The 20,264-nt window shown below is 38.9% G+C and overlaps 1 protein-coding gene across 4 annotated transcripts; it reads right to left on the minus strand.

Annotated features, from left to right (window-relative positions):
- Positions 1-817: 817 nt before the first annotated feature.
- On the minus strand, positions 818-20,238 carry MRPL39 (mitochondrial ribosomal protein L39). Of its 4 annotated transcripts, none has more exons than XM_023629962.2 (11): positions 20,045-20,230; positions 19,088-19,294; positions 17,161-17,300; positions 15,045-15,144; positions 14,013-14,080; positions 11,270-11,382; positions 8,675-8,740; positions 7,605-7,758; positions 3,588-3,635; positions 1,676-1,721; positions 818-921 (listed from the first exon to the last, which is right to left on the minus strand). In XM_023629962.2, exons 1-10 carry the CDS (start codon positions 20,106-20,108, stop codon positions 1,695-1,697), a joined length of 987 nt encoding a protein of 328 aa, XP_023485730.1. In that variant the 5' UTR covers positions 20,109-20,230; the 3' UTR covers positions 818-921; positions 1,676-1,694. The 4 variants fall into 4 exon arrangements, with proteins under 4 accessions (XP_023485730.1, XP_023485731.1, XP_001496737.5 ...); XM_023629963.2 differs by lacking the exon at positions 1,676-1,721 and adding an exon at positions 2,283-2,343; XM_001496687.7 differs by lacking the exon at positions 1,676-1,721 and having other exon boundaries at positions 20,045-20,238.
- Between the last annotated feature and the right edge of the window lie 26 nt (positions 20,239-20,264).

The raw sequence follows: 20,264 nt of genomic DNA on the forward strand, positions 1-20,264 counted from the left end.
GAAGAAATAAGATCTTCAGATGAAACCTGTGCACCAAGCATGGAAAGCAAAGTGCTGAGACTGGGATGGGAAGAAATTTTTTGGCAACATATTTTTACCAGACCGGTAATCAAGACTTGCCCAAGGCCTGGGCAACGGGCACTCAGACACTGCTGTTGAGACTGTCATTTGGCAAACCCCTTTGGAGGCAAGGATCTGGGAGCATCTGTCAGTAATTCCCTACCAGATATCTATTCCTACAAAATTACTTACATGGGGGGCAGTGCAGAGTCCATAAGAGCATGTGAGTGAAACTACCTGGGTCCGAATTCCAGTTCTGCTATTTGTCAGTTCCCTGCTCTCTCAGTTTCCTCCTTTATAAAATGGAAACTCCTTCTCAACTGGTTGCTGTGAGGATTAAATAAGAAGTTCCATGTGAAAGGCTCAGTACAATGACCAGTGTGTAGGAAATAGTTAAATGAGCAAATACTAAGTTAATCTGTCTATCCAGAAAACACTTGCCATTTTGCACAAGGATGTTTACTGTACTGTTTAAAATAGGGAAAAATGGAAACAACTAGTACCATCCTATTTATGTTTTTAAAAGATTACATTTGCATTTGTACATATATGTTTATACATATTGAAAAAAGAATTGAAACGAGAAAACACACCAAAGTATTACATCCGGGGAGAAAGGAGGAGAGGGCTGTTTCTGGGTGAAATTTTTATTGTGAACAACCTAAGTTGTTTTATCCTTTAGAGAACAGAAAAAGTAAACATCAGTATAAATCCTAGGGAGGAAAAGAGAGTTAATCTTTATAAGCACATACAAACATTTCATAGAAAACTTTTATTTTAATTCACTATACATATTTAAATTTCAGGAAGTTACTAGGGAGATGTACTTTCCTCTGTAGGTTTAGTTTGATCTTCAGTTACCTGTAAAAACATGAATAGCTTTACTTTTCTAATAAACACTTTCAACTTTACCCGTCACCCGCCATTTAAAATCATTCCACAGTCCTTCTCTTATAATGACCCTCTGTCTTCTCCTTCAATAATAATTAGTACAGAAAGTTAAGTAGAAAGAGAAGAAAACTTAGAAGGCCAAGTTCTCAATAGAAATTGTCAAGTAAAGTACAACAATTACATTAAAAATACAATCTGAGGCATATATCTAGGCTTCTCAAGTTCGTCATTTTATTTTTCATTTATAAAATGAAATCATTAATACAAGAAGAATACCAGCGGTGCTGCAACAAGCTATTTTAAATCAGTCTATGGTGTTGGGAGAGAGAAATCCATTTTGAACATAGCATATTACAGGTTTAGTAGAAATAGGTATCTGTATGTCCATATTTCTATGCTAGGTCACTCAGAACACATCAAACAAACACAGCTCAACTGTATTCCTCACCACCCCAAAACCTGCCCCACCTCCTGCATTATCTATTCAGTGAAGGGTTCTGCTCAGCTGCCCAAACTCGGCATTAGAGAATCCACAGTTCTTGACCTGCATATTCAATCAACAGTGCGGTTAATTCTGCCTAAGTAACTCTCACAGCCATCCCCCATGCCATACCTGAACTGGAGGATCTCACCACTGGCAATCCCCCTAGTAGGACTGCTGGTTTAAGTTGCAGCTATCTTCCACGCTGCCCACAGAATGAGCTTTTAAACAGGAATAGCTTACCAACAGGTCATTTCCTTGTTCAAATTCTCCAGTTACCTCCAATCACCTTCAGGAGGGGAATGCAAATTCCACATGATGGAAGACAAGCCCCTCATATTCTATTTACAACAAACTTATTTGGATTCATCAGCCACACTGTATGTGACTGCACATTCACATTCATCTTACATTCACCATGCTCTCCACTCCTCCACACCTCTAGGCAAACAGCTTCCTCTGAGATAACCCCCAATCCATCCCCAAGCAATTTATCTGCCTGGCCTATTTTTATTAAAACCAACTTAAGAAATACCAATTCCTGGGAACTTTCCTTAACCAACCCCCCAGCTTGGTTTGGGCCCTTCTCTCCTGTGTGCCAGAGCCCCACACGCACATTTGAGCTGTCTGCTTATAAGTCCAGTTATCCCTTAAAGTAACTTCCCTGAGGGCAGCAAGTAGGTTTTGCTCGTATTTGTACCTAAAGTTCCTGGCATAGAACAAACACTCAGTAAGTCTGTGTTAGCTGAATCAATGAACCAGGTTTAACCTACTCCCTTTGGACAAGCGAAATGGATAGTGGAAGAAGGAAACTGAACTAGAAAAAAATGTTACAAAAAGAGTGACTCACTGATTTCTAATAGATTCTCTAGGTTATTGTCTTTACTTCATTTCTTCTCTAGTTTCTTAATCTAAAATGATTATTGTGACCAAGCAAAGAGACAAAGTTATCCTATCCATTCAAAAATACTTTCATCTCATGAGAAAAAGAAAATGACATAACCTTTACATAAGAACATTATGGCTAAGTGCCTAAACAATAAATTCTATCTGTAAATTCATTAATAAAGACTAGGTTTATGCATCATCATGAAAAATAATCAATAAATATTTATTGGGTAACCCCCAAATGTGCCAAATGTTGGGTAAAATTTTGGGTTACACATATACAACAAACCCTGAATGGATTAACAGATCGAATGTAAATGTACTAGCAAAAACAATCAGAAAACAATATGAGGAGGTACATAATCAAACAGAAATTATAGGAATGGATATTTGTTCAGAGATTACTGAGAATGTTTCATGGAGAAGCTAAGACTTGGGCGAGGTATTGAAGAATGAGTAGGACATAAATTGACAAAAGGAGAACAGGAAACGGAGCCTAGACAGAAGAACTGTCATGAAGAAATAAACAGACTTGAAAATAAGTTTGAGTTAATAATACTGTATTGTATATCTGAAAGTTGCTATCAGAGTAGATTTTACAATTTCTCACCACAAAAAAGAAATTGTAACTGTGAGGTAATGTACGTAGTAACTAACCTTATTGCAACTAGCAAGGGTTTGTGAGGCCAGATTACACAGGATAGTTATCAGATAATGTAAGTAAAAGAGGAACATGTGGCCTATGAAAGAGAGACCAGGAATAGTCGTGGTCAAGAAATCTAATCATTTCTACTTGTGAAACCTAAATGCTAATGACAGAAAATAAACTACACCAGCACTCAAAATTTGGTTTTTCAGGACATTTGCAGATTTAATCTGTCAAGAGTCAAGACAGCTTTAAAATATATCTGACAAGTCTTAATCTTTAAATGTTCATTAAGTTTACAAAAAAATCATCATAAGATTTAATTACCATCATTACAACCATTAGGGACTATTACTACTATATAGCAATACTCTTATTTCTCTTCAAGTTCTACAGTATCATTTCCAAGATATTAACAAATAACAAAGAGAAGTGCCAAATTACAACTTTTCTCTTGCCAAAATACTACTGGGGTCAACAACCACAACATTGCTTTAGCTATTGAGACAACTTATTTACTCTTTTTCTTCCTTTCTTTCTCTCTTTTTTTTTCTGGTGTTGCTTAATTTCAATGAAAATTTCTTCATAAACGAGTACTCATTAGCTGTCAAAAACACTTACCATTTTCCGAGATCTTTCCAATAACTTATCCCATATCGTAAAATGTGCCTTGAAAAGAAAAGATTTACTATCAATTAAATACAGCAGTAAGGTTAAAATAAAAGAGGCTGAGTCTTTATATAGTTCTTAACCAAAACAAATACATAAAAAGCTAGGCAGTACTAATGAGGCTAAGTGGTTACAAAGTGGATTAGAGTAGGAGAAAAAGGTACTCTGTGGAACAGCTGCCTTGTTTGGTATTTAAGGAAAAAAGACAAGTACTGAATATGCATTCTTCCTCTTTTGTCCTTAATCATTACCATCGTAGAAAGCATTCCTTCTAATGAGAAGCAAAAACCTACCCCACTTTCTCGTAGATTTCAGTTTTTGCCTTAAATAACCAAATCCTCAAATCCTAAGTAATCACAGGAAGTTCATTAAGAACCAACTGTGACACCTTCACACTGAAATGACAGACCTAAACGATTTAGAAAATTACTCTAAAGAACAAGTACGAATGAAGACAAAAGTAAAATTATAGAACCAATTTCCTTAATCTCTAACAATCTTATATAGCAGAGGATTATCATAATGCCTAAAGGAAAACTGTGTGAAGCGCATAATGACAATAACAACTTTATTAGGGGCTGGCCCGGTGGCGCAGCGGTTAAGTTCGCATGTTCCACTTCTCAGTGGCCTGGAGTTCGCCAGTTTGGATCCCGGGTGCAGACTTGGCACCGCTTGGCACCCCATGCTGCGGTAGGCATCCCACATATAAAGTAGAGGAAGATGGACACAGATGTTAGCTCAGGGCCAGGATTCCTCAGCAAAAAAAAAAAAGAGGAGGACTGGCAGTAGTTAGCTCAGGGCTAATCTTCCTCAAAAAAAAAAGCAATTTTATTAAGTCAGCTGAAGGTGATACTGAGGGATATGGGCGGGCCATTGACTATTTCACACTGAATGAGCTCGTAAACCCTAAAATAAAAAGCAAAATTACTAAATATGCACACACAAACCCTTCGGGAGAAAGAGCAGCAGGGTATGTTTGAAGGGAAAACTATACCTGACGCAGGTAGAATGAACAGGTAGTGCAGAGACCTTAAGATATGGCTGGAATATAATGGGTGATGGAGAAAGCAGTACGAGATGAAGTCAGAGAGGTAGGAAGGGGCCAGATAATGTAGGGCTTTGGGAGAAGGGTCAAGGGTTGGGGTTTGTTTACAAAAAGCCATCGGAAATTTTGGGACAGAAGAATTACATGATCTGATTTGTGTATTAAAAAGATCATTTTGGCTACTAAGTAGAGAATGTGCTGTGGGGGGCAAGAATGAAAGCAAGGGAGGGGAGTGAAAGAGGGAGTTGAATGAGGGAAGTAGTAGTAGACGAGATGCTATGCCGTGGATGGATTTGTGACATGTTTTAGAGTTAAGAGTTGAAAGGACTTGCTGATGGATGGGATGGGGATGGCCGTGAGGGAAAAAGAATCAAGGATTACCTCAACCATCGAGGCAGATGATGGTGCTACTTACTGAAATGGAGAAAGCTAGGAAAGGAAACAGGTATGTGGAGAAAAATCAGACATGTAAAGGACACATATGCTAAAAATTACAAAATGCTCATGAAAGAGATGAAAGAAGATTCAAATAAATGAAAAGATACACTGTGTTCATAGATTAGAAGACTCAACATGTTAAAGATGTTCATTCTCTCCAAATTGATATACAGGTTTAATAAAATTCCTATCAAATTCCCAACAAGATTTGTTGATATAGAAAAGATTACCCTAAAATTAAATGGAAAAGCAAAGGACCTAGAATAGCTAAAACAATTTTTTTTAAAAATAATAACATGGAAGGAATTATTCTATCTGATTTCAAGAACTATTTATAGCTACAGTAATCAAGACTGTGTGATATTGGCAGGGGAACAGACACATAAATCAATGGAACAGAATAGAGAACCCAGAAATAGACTCACACAAATATGACCAACTGATGTTTAACAAGGGTGCAAAGGCAATTAACAGAGGAAGGACAGCCTTTTCAACAATGCTACTGGAGCAATTTGACATGCACAGGCAAAAAAAAAAAAACGTCTCAACCTAAATCTCACAGTTTATACAAAATTTAACTCAAAATGGACCACAATGTAAAAATAAAACTATAAAACTTCAAGGAAAAATAACAGGAGAAAATTTTTAGCATTTAGGGCTAGGCAAAGAACTCTTAGAATTGACACCAAAAGTATGATCTATAGAGGCAAAAACTGATAAACTGGACCTCATCAAAATTAAAAACTGCTGATCTGCAAAAGCCTGTTAAGCGGATGAAAAGACAGGCAACAGACAGAGAAAATATTTGCAAACTATGTATTTAACAAAAGACTTGCATCTAGACTATAAAAAAACTCTCAAAATTCAACAGTAAAAAAGTAAACAATCCAATCAGAACATGGGCAGAAGACATGAACAGACATTTCACCAAGATACACAGGTGACAAGCACAAGAAAAGATGTTCAAACAATTGGCCAATAGGGAAATGCAAATTAAAACTACAATGAGAAGTCACTACAAACCTATCAGAATGGCTAACATAAAAAATAGTGACAACACCAAATGCTGGCAAGGATTAGAAAAACTAATTACTCCCACGTTGCTGGTGGGAATGTAAAATAGAACTCAGTTTGGTAGTTTCTTAAAAAACCAAACGTGCTTACTATTTGACCTAGCAATTTGAATCCCCGGGCATTTATCCAAGAGAAACGAAAACATATATTCACAAAAACCTGTACACAAATGTTCATAGCAGCTTTACTCATAACAGCCAAAAAACTAAAACAACCCAAATATCCTTTAACAAGTGAATGGTTAAGTAAACCATGGTATATCCACACCAAGAAATAACACTCAGCAATAAAAAGGAAGGAACTATGGGGCCAGCCCCGTGGCATAGTGGTTGAGTTGGGCACACTCTGCTTCAGTGGCCCAGGTTCGCAGGTTCAGATCCGAGGCGAGGAACGACACCACTTGTCAGCCATGCTGTGGCAGCGACCCACATATAAAGTGGAGGACAACTGGCAGAGGGGTTAGGTCAGGGCTAATCTTCCTCAAGCAAAAAAAAAAAAGGAGCTGGGGGAAGACTGGCAACAGATAGCTCAGGGCTAATGTTCCTCAGCAAAAAAAAGGAAGGAACTACTGATATACTGACACATGCAACAACTTGGATGAATCTCCAGAGAATTATGCTAAGTGAAAAAAAACAATCCCAAAGATTACATAGTGTATGATCCCATCCATATAACATTCTTGAGATGACAAAAGTATAGAAATGGAAAACACATTAGTAGTTGTCAGGGGTAAGGAGGTGGGGGTAGGTCAGAGGGGAGCGGGTGTGAGTGAGTGTGGCTATAAAAAGCCAACATGAGGGATCCTTGTGAAGGAATTGTTCTGTATCTTCACTGGGTTGATGTCCATACTCTGGTTGTAATATTGTACTACAATTGGGAAGATGTTACCATTGCTGAAACTGGAAAAGATACTACGGATCTCTCTGTGTTATACCCTGTAACTTCTTGTAAATCTACAATTATCTCAAAATCAAAAGTTTAATTAAAAAAAGAAAGGATTAGCAAGGGGTGGAAATATGGAAAATGACAGGCTTTGTCATTTTTTCTTTTGATGAAAGGATGATCAAAATTAGGGAGAACAACATGCCAAATGTAAGGCCAGAAGGCATTCCAGAAGGGCTTATCAACATGCACTCCAACACTCCTCAATGCACTCTCCACTAAACTAATTTGAAAAATTAAAAATGCTATCTCAATTTGATTTAATTTTTTCAACTAATGTCTCTTTTGTGAATTATCTGTTTACACCCTGGGAAAAATTGTTTTTAATCACAAACCTGAGTTTTACAAAATATTACTGTCACACGACTTAATGAAAATTAAAACATATATCCTTCAAATCGGTATAAAATCAAGACCAGAATCATACCCACACCCAAACTGGATGCCCTGAAACTTTAAGCTTTACTTACTCTTAAGTGAACAGGTAAAGAGAGACCCTGGAATCTTCGTACAAGACTCGACTGGGTGGCTTGAAGATTGTGAACCGCTGACACTTCATACTGGAAACAAATACTCGTTCTTGGAATAAGAGGGCCCTCACTGACATCAACGAAGTCACCAAATCTAATTTGATTTGAAAAATAAATAAAACCTCAAAATCGAATCATTTACAATAGTGTGGGAAAAAAATCTATTCGTTCTCTTTGCTGCTACATCCCTGACATATGTCCCCACGTAGTCCCTAATCTACATCCCTACATGGATCAGTTCAGTCTCTAATAGCCCCCGCATAACGGTCTCAAGTGAAGAGGCTAAAACTTGAAAATTAAAATCAAGTGAACCATTTTCTTAATTAGCATTGATATAGTGTGAAAGACGTCTAAGATCACTGAACACATCATGCTGTCGAGTGCATCCAATGTCCACACTGATAACCAACACCTTTACAATAACCCACTGCAGCAGAGTTTAGAATTCAGCATGGAGGACAGATTGTGTCCAAAGAGCAGCTTTCTGGGGAAAAAAGTTAAGTCTGAGTCAAGGAAACATGAAGTTGAGAAGAGAGAGACAGGCCACGAAGTCATATCTGCATAACGCATTGTCCTACCTCTGCTCCCTGTGTCAGAAAGCACATTCAGATATAACTCACTTATATGTAAACGCAGGCAGTAACGAATTAGTCAGTATTCATATTTCTGTATACATGAATTATACTCAATTCGCAGCAATGAATATTTTGCCCAATTTCAAAATTGACTCTTAAAAATTATTTTTAAACAATGGTTTTCAACTCATGAAATGCAGAAATAAAAATAACAAACAGTAAAATGAGGAACAGAAACCACAACTGTTCCTGAAGATAATTTAAAGCTTCCAATTACCACCATATCAAAACGAGGAACAAAGCAGGAGAAAATAAGGTAATAAGAATAACAAGGTACAAATTCATCTTTTTCAGTCGTACACTACACTCAGGTAACAATAAAGCTAAGCCTTCCTATAAATTAGCATAGAATCCAATATTTTTATTTTTACACACCTGTGTAGCTTGACTATTCTCTCAGGGTTCTGAGATGCCTTCTCTTCTATGAAATCTATTTTGTACCTAAAAAGCAGCAAAGAAAAAAAAAGTTGAATTCTAAATATACAAAAAGGTGTTTAAAGACACATTCCCTTTCTCTTCCTCGTCAGCCAGAGTTGTTTAAAGAAGGGTCTGCACTTGGAGCCTCTCCTTCGTCACCTCCCATTCACTCCTCACCTCCTTCAATCTGCCACAGCCTCACGACCCCACCCAACTGTTCTCACCTAACCCACAGGGACCTCCTTGGTGCAAGCCTAATGGACACTTTCAGTCCCTATTTCCATTGCTCACCTCCAGTTCTCAAAGTGCCCTTTCCCACCAGCTTTTGTGGCATTCCCTACTGCATGCTATTTTAACTCTCTGGCCACTCTTGTCTTTCTCTGCCCTTCGGGGGTGCTGTCCTAGACTTCCACTCTGAGCATCCTCCCTGGGCGAGCTGCTTGACCGGCACAGCTTTAATTATCACTTCCACATCTATATCTTTCACATCTCTGCTTCTAATTCACATACCTCTTCTGAGCCCAAAACTGTATATCCAAAACCCTTCCGCACATCCACTAGGGTGTTCCACAAGCAACTTAGACTCCCAAATTGTCAAACTAAACAAAAGCTTATCCCCTCTTTTCCCACCAAACTTTTTCTTATTTCTGAATTTCCTAGCTTAGTAAATGATGCCACCACCTACCCACGTGTCCAGGTGAAAAACTTCAGAGATTTCCTTGATTCCTGCTTCTCCCACAACAGCCTTCCATCCAATCTATTACCAAGTCATGTCAATTCCAATGCCTAAATCTCTCTCAAATCTACACAATTCTGTGAGTATAGCTAATAGCACAAATGGAACTGCACAGCCCAGGTTTAAATCATGACTTTACGACTTACTACCAAGAGCTTTGTCTATTGACCCCAGAGTGCCAAACAAGTATTACCTGTAAGTGGTGCAAGGTTGGGAAGGATTCGTTTATGCAAAAACATCCACTTACTGCCACATCCCTTCTCCTAGAGCCCCCCATGCATTAGTGAGGGGGCCGATTTTCCCTTGAATACTTGTCTCTCTTGACCCACCTCTAAGAGATGCTCCTGTCCCCTGGGAGCCAAAGTAACTGAAAGTTCCCCCTGCAGCAGAAAGGTCAATCACTGATCCACCTTCAACCATCCAAAACTCTCTGTTCCCTCAAACTTGCCCCAGAACTATCCCCACCTTCCCCCACACATTCAATTGAGTTACCCAAGTTCTAGAAGCCTCTACTAGACTTTGACATTTCAGTGGGAAAAGGGACATCTCAGTGAATGTGGAATGAAAGTCTGCAGTACACTGTCCAGTATGGTAGCTATGGAGCACTTAAATGCAATCAGTCCTCACTGAAAAGTGTCTGACATGGAAAACACACAGTAGATTCTGAAGATTCAGTATGAAAAAGAGAATAGAAAATATCATTACTTTTTTAAATATTGACCACATGTTGAAATAACATTTTAGATATGTTGTTTAAATAAAATGTCTTATTAAAATTAATTTCACCTTTTCTTTTAACTTTTGTTAATGTAGCTACTAGAAAATTTAGTTATATAGATGGCTCACATTATATTTCTATTGAACAGCATGACCCTAGAATTTTGGCACAGGAGGTGACTTGCTATGTTCTGATAATCCAAGGAATTTTCTTGTAGAATTAATGGTGGTCTGGTTCTATAGAACTATTTGCACTCTAGTTCAGTTAAAGGAGTATATTCCTACTACTTTCTAAGTACACTGGTTCCAGGATATGCTAAATATTATAAATTATCCCCATGAGAATTTGTGCCTCAATTTATAAATACTTAAAGAAATTGCAATCTATAACCTTTAACAATTTGCAGGTGCATATTTTGGCATCAGAATCTAGTACCTATGCTTTTTTTTTAATTTTTGGAACACAGATTTCCCTTTCTAATTAGTTCTAATTTCAATTACATTAATATTAAAATTTAGCTTATGGTCTTACAATTTGTAAAATAAGGTAAACTGATAGTTTTCTGAGAAAGGGAACTGAGAAGCCAGGCAGCAGCTAAAATGTTGGCAAAGAAAATCCATCAAATGGATAATTCCCATGCAGAAGACTAAGGCCTGGCTGTGTAAACATTTTACTCAGCGCTTAGCTCCCTCCAAACCCCTGGCGTTTTCTCTCTTACCTTTTTCATTTAAAGAGTGGAAGGAGTAGAAGGAAAGGCTGCCAAATGCACAAAATAATAGTTTCTTAACGTATGCTATCACTCCACAGTGTAAGGAAAAAGGGGAAACACAATTACGTTGATATAAAGAAGACTGGCCGAAGACACAGAGAGGTAAAACGGTGAGAAAACTATGCGGGGGGCGCAGAGGGTGAAGGGGCGGGGATGGACTTTTTCTCAGGGAAATGACATGAACAAAAGTAAACAGGCTAGTGCAGAAGGAGAGATCTTAGAGCTAAAAATAAAATGGTGTCCTAGATAAAAATTCTCAGGAGTTGAATTTTCTTCATTACATATAACTTTGGGAGGTTCAATCTTGCTTTAAAAGAAGCCAACACTTACTTGTTGTGTTGAAATATTTCTAATGCTACTTTTGCGTCAACTTCCAGAGGTTCAAACGGAAGATCTTTATAAATTAAAGCACGAGCATCTTTTGTGAAGGAACGCAGGTTCTCCTTAAAAATGAAAGTATTAAATTTTTGCAACAATTTATTTAAAAGTATTTCTCCATAAGGCAGATAAGATAAAACTGTATGCTTAATATTACAAATCCAACTAAAACAAAAAGCAAGAGCAAATTTCTTAGCAAAGTTACTAATTTGCAACAATTAAATATTTGGACCATAAAATGTAGGGTTAGCAATTTCTCCCAACTCTACAAACTATAAAACTTGTAATTTACCTGTAATTATAAGATATAAGCCTGTTTGAATAATAATTATTAAAGATAATCCTACAAAGAAATGTTAATAAACATTTCACTCAAATTATACAACCTCATAAATGTTTATTAAAATGATGATGCAACAAGTAGAAACGCTAAAAAACAAACAGTAAGATACAAAAATTTGTTTACACTATGAATAAAACTAAGTTTATTAAATGCATGGGGAAAAAACTATTGTTTATGTGATTCAGAAAATTTCACTAGGAACGTAATGTCATCATTGGCCCTGTCCAAACATAGCATATATCCAACATAAGTTTCTGTTTAATGAAAATGTCAATTTTACACAACTAAAATAATTGATTAATAATACACATTAACAATGCTTATGAAATTTTTTAATAAAAATAATTGAGTTTTCATACTATAAATCATTACTAATACAGAAAGGATCAAGCACTATTACGCAAATAATTTTTGTAATAAAATTCTTTCCATAAATTTCCTATTACACTTTTTTGCATGAAATGACACTTCTCCATTCTTAAAGGGATAATTTACTGCACAGCAAATCTACATTCATGGTTTAATATAGCTGATACTTGAATCTAACTCTTCTCCACTTTCTCTAAGCCATCCACCCAACCACAGTGCCTTCAATTAGCTAGTAAATCTCTTTTTTAAAGTTTTATCTTTAAAAAAAGGAAAAGGAGACAGCAAGTTTCATAGATAATGAGAGTTAAATCTCGATCTCATTAGTTTTTAATTAACTCCCCCAATCAAGTTAAAAATCTCTTCTTAAATTTGGGGACATATTTGAAAAAGAAGAAATTACATTGACACGAGTCCGGAGACCATGAAGAACAGTTCCAACTCTTTCCCTGGCCCTCCTCCTCAGCTCTCTCTCTCTCTTCCCTCTCTCTCTTTCTTCCTTCCTTCCTGTCTCCCTCTTCTCTTCCTCTCAATATTAAGCAATATGGGCAGGATTATACAAGAAATAACTTCTCAAGCCAGAATTTAAACCTGGATGTGTCCTGACTCCAAAATTTTTGCTTTTTTATTTCACTAAATCTGAGATGTACCACTAGCAAAGCCCTGGTGGTCTAGTGGTTAAGACTCGGTGGTCTCACCGCCACAGCCCAGGTTCATCTCTAGTCAGGGAACCACACCACCCATCTGTCAGTTGTCAGACTGTGGCAGCAGCATGTTGCTGTGATGCTGAAAGCTAGGCTACCAGTATTTACCAGCCGGGTCACCCATGGTGTACAGGTTTCAGCGGAGCTTCCAGACTAAGACAGACTAGGAGGAAGTACCTGGCCACCTACTTCTGAAAAAAATTGGCCATGAAAACTCTATGAACAGCAGGAGAGTATTGTCTGATATACTGCAGGAAGGTGAGAGGATGGCACAGAAAGACCAGGCAGGGTTCTGCTCTGCTGTCCACAGGGTCGCTAGAAGTCAGAATCGACTCGATGGCACCAACAACAAAAGATGTACCACTAAGGAAAAAATACTACCAATCATAAGATCCTATCTACTGTAAGACACCTTTGTTTTCAGAGATATTAAAACATGAGAAAAGCATACATGGTGGAACTGATAAAATGGTATGCTATACCACCTCCCCTTTTCTGATCTCCAGACTTCCGGTCTGTAGAAAATACAGTTTTGCTTAATTAAGAATTAGGCATTTGCCTATTCTCCCCAGTCTAAGTCGCTAGGCTTGACTTGTGAAAGCTGTCAGCACCCCCTATCTACAGAGCACCTGATCTAGATCATCCTTGTCGGCCAAGCTCCTGTGGCTACTCACGTCCTAAACCAGCAAGGAGCACCCTCATTATGAAGGCAGAACATTCATAAAGAGTCTAGTTTGTTGCTATCTAGTTTGTGGCTATCTGGGTTAGCTTTGTCAAAGTCTGATTCTTTAATTCACAAACGACTCCCCGCCCCCTCTCTCAAAGTAACCCTTGTATATAGTGAGATCTCACAGTATGCAACAGGATAAAATGGTTTAGGGCACTGGTTTTCAAATTGTGCTCTGGGGATCGAAGGAGTTAGGCTCCAGGGCCCCCACCCCAACATCAACTGAGACAGTTAAGCTTCTATATTTTATATTCTGGGCATCTTGACCACTAATTAAGGAACAGTACAAGGAAGAAAGTACTTCAAGAAAAGTTCAAGCAGGACGTAAAGTTTCCATACAACTGACCACACTGTTGTGAATACCCTCATTCATATGCCTCTATCTTAAATATACTGAAAAAGCAACAAGAAAGATAGATAAAGAGACAGACAGATAGACGGAGATTCTTTTAAATTTCCTCAACGTGCAGTATCAATCAAGAATACTAACACAGGAATCATTCTAACAAAGAAAGGCACAGACCCTAAAATTAACACTACAAAGAGTGTACTTACTTTTGTTGGCACCCACTCATCAAGTCTCTTATCCAAAACTACATCATAGCAGAAGGCTCCAGCTATTACTGGAAATACAAGCAAAACAAAAAGCCACATCAAATCTGTTCAAGTAGAAAGTGACTAACTCGCAACAAATGAATATTTTGACCATAAAATGAAGGGTTAGTAACCTGTCCTAACTCCACAAATTATAAAACTGTAGCTGTCATCCCAGCTGCTTGCTAGAGCTCTACCAACCTTCCCCATCCAAAAAATTAACTCACCTTTTGTTAACCCAAAATCACTAGTATTTTTGAACTCTTCAAATTTTCTTTGGAAATATTGTTACTATAGAGATTTCAAATAGTTACTAGATATAAAAATTCCAAAAGAACAAGATATTTAATAAGGAAATGAATGACTAAATGGATATGAAATGTTGAATTTCTTTTTTAGTATCTCCTACATATCCTTATTTCCGTTGTTTGTTCTTAGAATCATTTATTGAGCTTTTCAAATATTTTTGGTGTATATACCCTTACCTTTTACAAAAAAATACAAATGTGATCCTACCACATATATTGTTGAAAATCTTAGTTTTAGCAAAATTACAAAAAGTAATTCCATTTCCCCAAAATGGTGTCCCTCTCCAGAATCATGGTTATTTCTGGTGAAATGCTACTAAGTATAGCTTTCTCCAGAAGTCTATTTATACTCCCACTTCCTCCTCCTCCACACATTCAATTTGGAAATAAAAGCTTAAAGTGGTAAGAAATAAACAGTGACACAATGAATTTACATGAAACTCACATTCAAGAGAAACATTCTCCTCTAATTCTAAGTATTGACCTCTAATAGTCAAATACAATGGATTCTGTTACCCATACATAATAAGTGGAATTTATGGATCGTGGTAATTTAGATTAGATTAGAAACGAACTCTATACATCAAAAATAGGTACCAAAATATTCAAGAATTACAAAAAGTACATATATATATTTAAACATGATGTATATAGACATATATATATATTAATATGTATACATTACCAGGAACTTCTGGAGCTCTGACCAAACTGACCACATATTCATCTTTGAATGCCCTCTCTATCACACAGCCCATCATCATGGCACAAGAACGCCAATAAGCCTAGAAAAATAAAATGCACACAAACATAATACACACCAAGATTCACTGAAGTTTCTTGAACATTAAAAGTTAGGTTGCCTTTTGACTTAGGAAATATTTCTCAAATATCTCTCCATCCTCAGCGCATAGTAATAGTTACCACCAGGCCACGACATTAACCCTACCAAGTAAAACCCATGAAATGAAACACCAACTCTGTGTTGTCAGCAATGTTTCTGTGCAAGGTATCAGACACTATAATGTTTATCAACCAATAGATAGTTTTACTATCTGGTAGCAACTTTATTTTTAACCAGGACAAAGTTAACTTGTTAACAAACTTGTGCTAAAGTAAAATAAATATATTAATATATAGCTGTTTATATCATATATAAATATGGAGGACAAACTCAACTTTTAAGGGTTATTTATACTGCTATCCCATACCTAACATCACATACATCCACATACATCACTCAAATTATTCTTATTTATAGCAAAGCAACTTCACCATTAACTGGGCTTTCAATTTATTAGCACATTTTTAACCATGGACACGCCTTACACGGGTATCCATGCAATGACCTTATCAGAGTCATAAAGAGAAACAGACGTCCTGCACCATACCTGCCCATCTTATGCCCTGTACTGGCCCTACTATAACTGAGCACTTGACCTTCATAAGCTCTTCTCCACATCGGAGGGCTAAAAGAGTGGGCTCACTTGGTTGACAAGTGGCAGAGACTGCTCCAGAATGTATTCTATAAAACTACATAGCACGCACTAAAAATAAATCCAAACCTAGGCCTCGGAGGCAAGTAGCAAAATGTACTTCTTCATCTACTTAAATGTTTTCAATGTCTATCGCACTCCAGAGTCAGAATGCCTACGTTTAAATCCAGCCTCCACCTCTTCCTAAACCAGTAACCAGTTGAGTCAAGCTTCTGAACCTCTTTTTGCCTCGGTTTATTTATCTGGAAAATGGGGATACTAGCACCTATTTTATGGGATTTCTATGAGGATTAACTGAGTTAATACCTGTAAACCACTTTAAGACAGTGTCTGGATACAGAATAAATACTCAATGTTAGCTACGACTATATCAAGTCTATCATTTTCTTGTTTAAGTATTTCATTTCAACAAATATTTATTAAACACTTACTGTATGTAAGTCAAGGACTGGGTTCAATAAGGGACATGATCCCTGTCTTCACAGAGCCAAGAATCCAATGCATTCAACAATTCATAGTACAAGGCAAAACTAAAATATTCTATCTAGAGACACCAGCCAAGTGTTGTGAAGCCCTAAAGAAAACAGGGATTCATTCCAACCAAAAGAAACCGAAAAGGTTCCACAGAGCATACGGCATTTTAATTGAACTATGAAAGATAAGAAGGATTTTAATAGGAGGAAAGAAAATACTCAGAGTTGAAGGACGAGCATCAACAAAAGCAAGGAGGATAACACAGCATAAACCATCAGTGACCAAGTCCACTAGCGCGGCCGGAGCAAAGAGGAAGTGGAAAGATGCAGTAGGAGGTGAAGCTCGAAAGGCAGCCTGGGGTCAGATCATGCAGGGTCTGGAAGGTTATGTGAACAGTTATCAGGTAGGCAAGTTCGTGAGGGGCAAGTGACTATGGAAGACTTCAGTATTAAAAAAGGGGGGGTGGAAGACAGAGTTGAAAAGTGATTGAAATAATCCAGAGAAGATGGTCAAAGGCAGAATTCAAGCAGCAGCAGTGGGAATGAAATCACCCACAATATAGACAGTGATCAATAAACGTAAGGTGAACAAAGATATGAATGTAGAAGTCACATAACTTCTCAAACCAAAATACAGAGAAATGGATGCCGCTGGTGGTTTTTGGACTATGAAAATGCCTAACTTAACAAGTAAAACATTGCCCCTCTAGCACCGTACGACAATTGACGTTGGCCATATCTACACATTTCATACTCCGAAGACAACAGATTTTAATAAAAAGGAGGAAAAGAAAGCTGGAGTTGGGGGAGGAGAACGTAAAGACAGAAATACCTTATTCACTTCTCCTGGATCACGATCTTTGAAGGTAAGGAACTGAATCTCACAGGACTTGGTCAAAGGCTTATACATGTCCCAAGGCTGCCCGTCCACGAGAGCCAGAATGGACTTCCTGCAGTACCACTCACTCAAATCTAGGAATTTCAAAGAGATTGAAAGTCTAAACCAAACGAAACTCAAAGTGAAAAAGGTTACATGTTTAAATGATACATGAAGAAATAAAACATTAGAAAGGCAACATTCTGCAAGCTGTCTTTTTTTAGGAGAAAAAGTACTACATATTACATCTGTAACCAGTAAAAAAAATAATTCCCAACACTCCTAACGTATTGCTGATTATTAACAAAGTTACCCAAACCATTTACAAAAATCATTAGGGCTAAGTCTAATTTGAAATTAATTTGTCAATTATTAAGTAATAAAACAATTTCCAAGAGCTACATTTAAATATTCAGAGAGCAGTATCATAGACATATTTGGATATATGTACACACAACTTAGAAGAAAATGGAAAATATACACCCACAGTAAATCTGTTCTAGATGGGTTCGTGGTCTTCCTCCCAAACCATCTCTTACTTTCCCATGGGGACTCTTCAAGTTAAATACTGTAGCTACCAGTTTTTAATCATTAGAAGAATTCACATATAAGCCAATCAGCTCATCTGTTCTACGATCCCAGAATGCACCTCCAACCATGATTAGTGGTTTTTCAATTACACAGCTACTCACAGAAGTGAACTACAGGGTCTAATTATCAGCGACTACATAAGTTACAGCAAGGCAGGGACCATGTGTATTTCATATGTATATCCAGAGCCTACTACAAAGCCTGAAATACAGTAGGTATTCAATAAAAGTTGAGTGAATCATGAGCAAGTCTCGGGGCGGGGGTCATGCTGAGGGTGGTTCAGAAGCTTCAACTCTACACGTAATGTGTATAAAGCTCCCGAAGGGCCTGAGCTTTGTCTTATCTTCCTCTGTAACCCTAACACCTATCATATGGCAGAGGGTCAAGAAATGCTTACAAAACAAATAAGTAAACAATTATCGTAAGCACTAATTCAAGTGCTAGAGTAAAGGAAGACTGAGCGTGTACATTCTATAGGCCAGCTGAAGCTGATGACCAAAGTTGTTAACTTCTTAAATGGAACCATTACTGAGTTTTCCAGAAGTTTAAACAATGCAGCTACTCATACATACGAGTGAGCACGAGGGTGTACATATCTATTTGGAGGTCTTTCTAAATTTAAATGTTACCAGTTCTATCAAAGCAACCATAAAAGCATTTTGATCACAAATAATACAGAGAGGCCCTGTTCGCTTCATTTCCACACCAAATCACACACGGGGTGCAGTTATCTCTCTCAAGATAGGAACAAAACAAACATTTTTGCCCAAATCACATTCACCCCATTGTACATTTCCACTCACACATTTACCACATGTACGCGTAAATGTAAACAAAAACACAACACACGCACAAAGAGGCAAGTGAAAAGCAGAGAAATGATTTCAGTTAGGCTAGAAAGACCTAGAAAGGAAAAGAGGTCCCAAAAAGCTGGGCATCTGTGCCAGAGCCATCCCTTTGTCCCCAAATCCTTTAAATCCTGCACGCTGACTGCTCCCATTACAGCAGACTGCGGCCTACCAGCGAGCACACTGGTAACGATGCTTTCAGGTCGGCTGCTCCTACCAGAAACAGAGAACCCACAACTTAGCCAGATTCAGGCAAGTCCCAGAACAACCTGTGCTTTACAGGGCCAAGCTTGCAAGACCCAGTGAACACACAGTAAGATGCCCGATAACGGAGAATTTCTGCCAAGTTCAGGAAGCGATCACAGCGCCTTGTCTCCTCTGCCCCTGTTCTCCTGCACAACTTGTGTACAACAGTCAAAACAGCGTCCCGATTTGTTACTTACGCATGGCACAACTATAGGGAGTTGAAACGTTTTTATTCATCACAAAGACAGTGCCGGGGTCAGTTTTCCCAACGTGTTTAACTTCGATCTTCTCCGTGCGGGGCGTTAATGATAACTGCCTGTTTTTCTCTTTATTAAAGACATCATTCCGCATTTCTATCAGTTCGGTCGGTGACAGCTGAGAAGCTGGCGATGTTGCTATAAATCCTGTGTAGAAGTCACAACAAATAGGACTGAAAAAATGAGTAACATACTGCCGATCCCATCCTGTTCCACTCCCGCATCATCATCCTCCCACAAGGAAAGAACAGGAGGAAAAGAACTTTAAAAGTCATTCTCCAAACTTAAAATAACGCATTCTCATATTAACCATTAAAACGCCAACGGAAGGAAACTGCGGCTGTCCCAGATCTGCACCGTTACTTCAACTTTGCTCTTTCACCATCAGATCCCTATTTCCCATCGATTTCCTCTGCCATATTCCACTCTGTGCTTTCCAACAAGGGGCAAAAAATAACCAGGAAGTGGGGTCAAAACTAGAACAGTCACTGGGAAGGTGAGCAGAGTCGTCGCTGGGCAATGTCTTGGGGAGGACAAGAAAGCTCCAGGAGACTGCGGGTCCCACGTCAAAACTACCAATATCCAGGGCGAGAAAGGCGAGCTTATTTCACACCCCAAATCAGAGGATTTGGCAAGGACGGGTATTCCAATGGGAAGATGGGAACATCTCTGCACCTGGACGCGGGCTCCTTCCCAGAGGCGTCCCCCGCTCCTCCCCGACCCCCGCGCCCCCAGATCGGTCCCCCAGGCCGGGAAGGGGCGGCCGCCCCGGGGGCACTGGGGGACCCTCCTCCGCCTTCGGCCCCACGGGACCTCCCAGGCCCCGCCTCGGACCCAATCTGGACAGACACCATCCTCGAGGCCTCGCTCCCCATCCCCACGGCCCCTGAAACTCACTCCAGCCGGGCCCGCCACCGGGGGCGGCCCAACAGAGCCGCAGCCCCCAAGCCGCCGCGGCCATGGCCTCCCTCGCGGCCGCAGGAACCGCCGCGCGCAGGTCCTTCTCCGTCCTCCTTCCCGGAAACCGAGCCCGCGCGCTGGGTTCCGTGGCACAGGTCCGTTCCGGACCCTGCGCTCGGGATGCGCGCCGCCGCCAGGGGGCGCCTTGGCGCCTCGC

Source organism: Equus caballus, chromosome 26 (genome assembly GCF_041296265.1).
Source record: "Equus caballus isolate H_3958 breed thoroughbred chromosome 26, TB-T2T, whole genome shotgun sequence".
NCBI lineage: Eukaryota > Metazoa > Chordata > Mammalia > Perissodactyla > Equidae > Equus > Equus caballus.